This window comes from Hordeum vulgare, chromosome 4H, assembly GCF_904849725.1.
Source record: "Hordeum vulgare subsp. vulgare chromosome 4H, MorexV3_pseudomolecules_assembly, whole genome shotgun sequence".
In the NCBI taxonomy this organism is placed as follows: Eukaryota; Viridiplantae; Streptophyta; class Magnoliopsida; order Poales; family Poaceae; genus Hordeum; species Hordeum vulgare.
The window spans coordinates 514,513,237-514,519,970 of NC_058521.1; the positions used below are offsets into that span (position 1 = coordinate 514,513,237).

General features: G+C 41.1%; 1 protein-coding gene across 1 annotated transcript; it reads left to right on the forward strand.

Annotated features, from left to right (window-relative positions):
- The first annotated feature begins 1,750 nt into the window (after positions 1-1,750).
- LOC123446735 (protein NRT1/ PTR FAMILY 8.3-like) lies at positions 1,751-6,421 on the forward strand. The gene is made up of 5 exons (XM_045123286.1): positions 1,751-2,609; positions 3,459-3,558; positions 3,811-4,028; positions 4,530-5,086; positions 5,448-6,421. Exons 1-5 carry the CDS (start codon positions 2,328-2,330, stop codon positions 6,268-6,270), a joined length of 1,980 nt encoding a protein of 659 aa, XP_044979221.1. The 5' UTR covers positions 1,751-2,327; the 3' UTR covers positions 6,271-6,421.
- Positions 6,422-6,734: the final 313 nt, after the last annotated feature.

The following is a 6,734-nucleotide window of genomic DNA, read 5'->3' on the forward strand; positions in this document are numbered from 1 at the left end:
CGTTGGTCGTTTAGCCGTGACCCATCATTTGCAACACGTCACATGCTGCGTTCGAGGGTTTGCAACATGACCCATGTTGTGTTTATGTTGCAAACACTCCTTGGTCGTCACAACTTATTATGTCCGGTTGCAATATGAGCCATGTTATGCTTGAGGGTTCATAACATGACCCATGTTGTGCTCGGGAGTTTCCAACATGATTGTCATGCTTGTGTTGCAAATACTCCACGGTTGTGCAAGCGTTTTCACCATTTGCAACATAGCCCATGTTGCACTCAGAGGGTTTGCAACATGACCCAAGGTTGCAAACACTACTTGGCCGTCCAAGCGTTTCCTAACCGTCTGCAACATGCCCCATGTTGCACTTGTGTTGCAAATACTCCATTGATGCCCAAGGGTTTTACCATTTGCAAGATGACTCATGTTGCACTCTGGGGTTTGCAACATTGACCCAAGTTGCGCTCGCATTGCAAACACCCTTTTGACCTAGTCTTTGCAGTGTTACGCGTCCGGGTTGCAATGACGTGTGCTCGGCTTTAAGCGCCGTCGGGAGGCTTGCAACATCAGGACTTCGACTTGCAGGAGCACCGCAACACCGCCGTTCAACTTTGCAAGGAGGAAAAATATGACGGCGGACCGTTGCTACATTCGAGTGTTTTTGGCTTTGCACCAGTGGGGTTGGCCTTGCAGCATCGCATGTCCTGCCTGCAGCAGTGGTGGACAACCTTGTTGGGTCGAGTGTTTGGCTACACCAGTGACGCTTGACCGATGTTGCATGTGGATCAACTTGTCGTTGTTTATCCTTTTCAAGTAAAAAAATATTGTGTTGTATATTCCCACTTTTTGTTTCATTGCTTCTATATTTCTGTTAAACAAGTTTAAAATTTATTTATTAAACTATAATTAGAAGAGAGGCATGTCATTAGACAAGTGGTGATGGCGTGCACGGGGTGCGGTGATGGGTGACAATGCAGCGATTGCATGCAAAGACCTGCAGCAGAAAAGCAGCAGCAACCGAAGATTTTTTTTTTTTGGACTTATTACATATACTCCCTAAAAAAAAAGACCCCACGTAGTTGGGAACAGAGCGTGACAGCTCAATCCATGCGTTGGTTTGTTTTGCGATTGAACGAATCAATACGCGGTTGATTTCCGGAAGAAATCAGCCGACTTAATTTAAGCGTTTTCCTTTAATTATATATGACTTGTGAGTTTTTTTTGTAGTAGTTTGTGCGTGCTCTCTTCGGACCAGACTTGGGTTTCATTTGTTTGCTCGAAAGCCAGAAATGACCAAAGTCTAATATTTCATTCAAAAATAGGGTTGGATTCGATCTTTGTTCATGTGTACTCGTGTGTCTACAAGTTGAATCTTTTCTATTTACGTTTATTTTTAAAGACCACGGTTGCTGTTTTGATAAGTTGGTTCTATAGAGTCTTAGCATGATGACTTTTAAACTGTCTATTACAGTAAGTTTTGCCCGGTTCCAGTGAATGAGGAGAGATGACGACGACGCATCTTCGGCTCGTTTTGGTGTTTGTAGTCGACCCTGACGAGTCAGGTGGTATATGGATCTAGATATTATTATTATTATTTCTGGCATCCGATATACTGTCATGATTAATGATGAATATATTATTATTTTTTCGAAAAAAGGTTCGCCGGGCTATTGGGAAGAAAAAACAAGGAGAGGCGTTCCACGTATGCGCTCCACCTCCAAAAGTGTAGGGAATCCCCTGCGGCGTACCTAATACGACTGGATTTCGGGGGACTGCTCCGTGGTGCGTCTCCTCGCCCCGCCTCTCGTCCTACAGTCGCAACGCTCTCCCGTCTCGCCGCCGTCTCGGGCTCTCCGCTCGATCCATTCCGATGCTGCGCGCCGCCCACGCGGTGAGCAGCTCACCAACTTTCTAGCAGTTCTTCTCCGAGTACCATTTCCATGTGCTTCTTCGTTGATCTGCCAAGGTTCTTCCAACCGTTGCTTGCGCTCGCTGCTCTTCTTCCTCGGTTCAGAAGAAATTCGGGCAGCATCGCGTAGTTTTCCTTTTGAAGTTAGAGAATACTCGTTCGTTGCTCGTCTCTCAGCTGACCTGTGAGACCCACCTCGATGGGAGAGGTTGGCACCGGCACACCTGCCAACACCATACCGCTGATAGCCTTTTATAAGAGTAAAAAAAAAAGGAACTCCGAACTCCACTTGTCAATAAAAATGCATATCTATAGATCTGACATAGTAAAAATAGAGATATGTATCAGCTGTGTTTTATTCTCCATATCTTCGTATACATTATATATGTCTCACGATCTGTAGCACGTTTGTCTATGCTCGATGATTGCGACGTCTGAAGCGGTTGGAATGAGCATCTCACACAATTCCATAGCTGTTGGAGCCGCTGGCCATCATTTGTTGATTACTCTATTTCGACATATGTTGACTGAGGCATCCGATTTGCAGCTCCATCCTTTTTCTTGTTATCTTCTTTCTCCTCTTGCTTTCTCAGGGTATCAACCTGGTTTCTTCACCTGCAACTGCAAGAAGAACATGGTCATGGGCTCCACGGATAGATTTGACAAGAGCCCTCTGCTGGATGGAGGCAGCTCATCACAGGAGGTTTGTGCTATCCCTGTCCCCCTATCTCACTCTCACATGTTTTCCTTGCAAGTGCAAGTGCAAGTGCTTACAACTTACAAGGCTTGCTTTGTGCAAATCTCTTTGCTGTCAGATAGCAGTATAACACTCATTTCTTAACAACGAATTGATTCAACTTCTGGTCATGATAGTTCATAAGCACACATGGTTATTTTGGTATTGTGTGTGATGTAGATTATCGAATAGGCAACAGTGTCTTGCCTAATCAACCATCAATTTCCATGCCTAGTTATCTGAAACATGATTATAAGATTTCGTTAAATTTCCAAGAAAACTAACGAGAATTGATTGAAAGAAAATATACTCTCTAGCCATGCTTTTTACGCATGCAGTTTATTCTGCTGGCTGCATCAAATGCTGGGAAAATACGTGTTTCAGTCGGTGTCCGAATAAATTTTAGAATTTAGTGCCACGTTGTTGCAAGTCAAAATAATGGATGAAAATGTTCTGTTGGAATAAAGTATTGTGCACCCAGTTCTTTTTCTTTTGGTTCTAGTCTCCAAGTTAAATTTGTAAGCAGATTTGGATGTGTTATAGAAACAGTATATGGGAGTGAAATGCAAAACAAAACAGACACCTTTTTTTCCTTTCCTGTTTTTGAAGCAAATCTGTTTTGAGACTAACTACTCTCAATTTGTAATTGTAATAGTTTTTTTTCAACTATCAGTTCTCCCTCTGTTCATATTAATTCGCCTGCCATTGCCATTGTATTACTTTAATGCACATTTCTCTATTCCAACATCTTTGCAAAATTAGATGGGCAAGATTTTCTTATCATTATGGTTACTCTTGCTTTACTCTGAAATTCAGAGTACCACAGAATATACAGGTGATGGATCTGTTTGCACCAGTGGGCATCCTGCTTCCAAAAAACATACAGGGAACTGGAAGGCCTCCTCCTTAACCATAGGTCAGTTCAGTACAGCGCAATGCCTGTGATGGTTAGCTACTTGTATGCATTTTGTCGAAGAAATAAATACTTGAAGATCGACACTTATGTTTCACACTCAAATGTTCATATACTGATATACATAAAGAGTCCCAACATACTACTATTTGTGAAGATATTTCGTCTCTTCAGACACTGAACCAAACTCTTGTTGAATTTGACACTCGAATTTTATGTTTAAGATCTAACATAAAGTGAACTACTTTGTTGCAGTCTGTTCATTCTGCTGTTATTTGGCCTATTCCTCAATTGGAAAAAACCTAGTCAGTTATCTCACAAAAGTCTTGCATGAAACAAATTTGGATGCTGCAAGACACGTTGCAACTTGGCGAGGTACTAGCTATCTCGCTCCTCTGGTTGGAGCCTTTGTTGCTGATTCATATCTGGGGAAGTACCGGACAGCTTTGATCGCCTGCACAATTTTCATTATGGTAAGCGCTATACACTCATGACCATTTATGATTCAAAATAACCAAAAAGAGTCAGTAGTACCTTTTTATTTTAATATTCACTGTCATCAGACTCAGACATCCTACTATGCTGAAAGAGTAAAAAAAATCTTTAGTACAAGATATCATGACTGTTCTGATGGATGGACGAAACAAATGCCACTAGTTTATGGTATTAGGTATTCATATGAACTCATGCATAGTTATGATATGATATGTGCATTCGACACATCTAGAACATGCATCTAACTGCACATCATTTTGTATTGGAATAACAACATAAAAATTGCACAAGGCTATAACACCTGGAATACATAGCCACAAAGGTGGCAATTACCAAAAACAAAACAGCCCAACAAAACTACATGCCTAATGACAAGAGATCAAAAGATGTTTGTCTAACTTAACATGTGCATTCAATATCTGAGCTCAGATTTCTGAATATGTTTGTTTACCTTGTATTTTTTTCATTTTTTTATTTAGGGAATGATGATGTTGCTTCTATCAGCAGCACTTCCATTAATCTCAGCCGGTCCTCACGCTTGGACTCTTTGGGCAGATCCTGTCTCTTCTCGGTACATTATGTTCTTGGTCGGGTTGTACATGGTTGGTTTAGGGTACGGTGCACAGAGCCCTTGCGTCACGTCTTTTGGAGCCGATCAATTTGATGACACTGATGAAGTGGAGAAGACCAGAAAGAGCTCTTTCTTTAATTGGCACTATTTCTCAATCAATGCTGGTTCATTGATCGCTGGGACTGTTATTGTCTGGGTTCAAGAACATGAAGGCTGGCTCTGGGGTTTTACAATTTCTACACTATTTGTGACTTTAGGAATAAGTGTTTTTTCCTTGGGCTCCATTGTGTATAGATTTCAGAAACCTGGAGGAAGCCCTCTAGCAAGAATATGGCAGGTTGTCGTTGCAGCTTCTCGGAACTTCGATAAAGTTTTACCATGTGATTCCTCGGCTCTTTATGAGTTTTCGGGGCAAGGTTCGGCAATTGAAGGCAGCCGGAAATTGGTACATACAAGTGGACTTGAGTAATACTCTGCTGAGATTTCAACTCTTATTTTTGTAATTTATGCATTCATTTTATTTTGAATTTCCGGTCGAGTAAAATTGATTATCTCGTTTTCTAATAATAGATGTGTAAGTTATTTTAAGTTATATTCAAATCATTGAAAAGGGGAAACAATAGTGCACACTTTGGTGAAAATTCTATGTTGGTACAAATGGATGTGCTGAAATTCGTAGAAAAAAGTTCTCTTATTTTTCAAGTATTAAGGAAGGTTTCTATAATTAGGGAAATAATACTAATATTTTTTGATAAAGAACCTGAAACAGTCTGATCAAGTAGATTTCTATAATTATTGAAGTAGTAATATTTTCTTCCTCATTCAGGTTCTTTGATAAAGCTGCGATTGTGACACTACCTGACTGTGAATCTCCTGGCCAACTTAATGAATGGAAGATTTGTACTGTCACTCAGGTAGAGGAGTTAAAGATTCTGATCAGAATGTTCCCAATTTGGTCAGCAATGGTATTGTTTGCTGCAGTTCAGGAACAAATGTTTTCAACATTTGTAGAGCAAGGGATGACAATGGAGAAACACATCGGGTCTTTCGAAATACCCGCTGCATCATTTCAATCTATAGATACAATTACTGTCATTATGCTGGTTCCAATTTATGAGAAAGTCCTTGTTCCAGTAATAAGAAAATTCACCGGCAGAGCGAATGGCATTACATCACCACAGAGAATAGGGATTGGTTTATGTTTCTCCATGTTCTCAATGCTGTTGGCAGCATTGGTGGAGAGTAACCGGTTACAGATTGCACAGGCCGAAGGTTTGGTGCACAGCAAGGTGGTTGTTCCGATGAGCATCCTGTGGCAAGGACCCCAGTACTTCCTGCTAGGCGTCGCGGAGGTGTTCTCCAACATTGGGCTAACTGAATTTTTCTACGACGAATCTCCAGACGCCATGAGAAGCTTAGGCATGGCATTCTCGCTCCTTAACATCTCGGTTGGAAATTACCTTAGTTCGTTTATCCTTTCCCTTGTGCCTGTATTCACAGCCAGAGGAGGCAGCCCAGGGTGGATACCTGATAACTTGAATGAAGGACATTTGGATAGATTCTACCTGATGATGGCTGGGCTGAGTTTACTGAATATATTTGTGTTTGCATTCTATGCTAGGAGGTACAAATGTAAGAAGGCTTCCTGAGCATCCTTGACCTTGGCATTGTAATTGGAGACTGTAAGTTTGTAGTTTTTTCTTTTTCTAAACCGGAGACACTCAGTGTGAGACTCTACATCTCATTATGAGAAATGGTGGTGTTAAAAAGGTGCTTTTATCTGGAAAAGAAAGTTAAATACTCCAAAGAGTCACTTGTCGGTGTTTGTTGGACATAACTACACATATTTCTAGTGGATTTGAGCTTTTGGGGGATACTACTCCATACTGCATTTGGTTAGGGATGGTAAAGGATGTGCAGAAATTGTACTGTAATATCATCATGTGCACAGGTAAACTATACATACAGTAGAGTAATTGACCATAACATGCTGTTAAGCTGCTTAATTTGTTCATTCAACGGGAGCTATGATAAATATGAGAATCGAGTTTGCAGCAAAGGAAATGTCAAGTTCATTCTCATTTCCAACAAGGGCCAGATCCACGACTGCCAT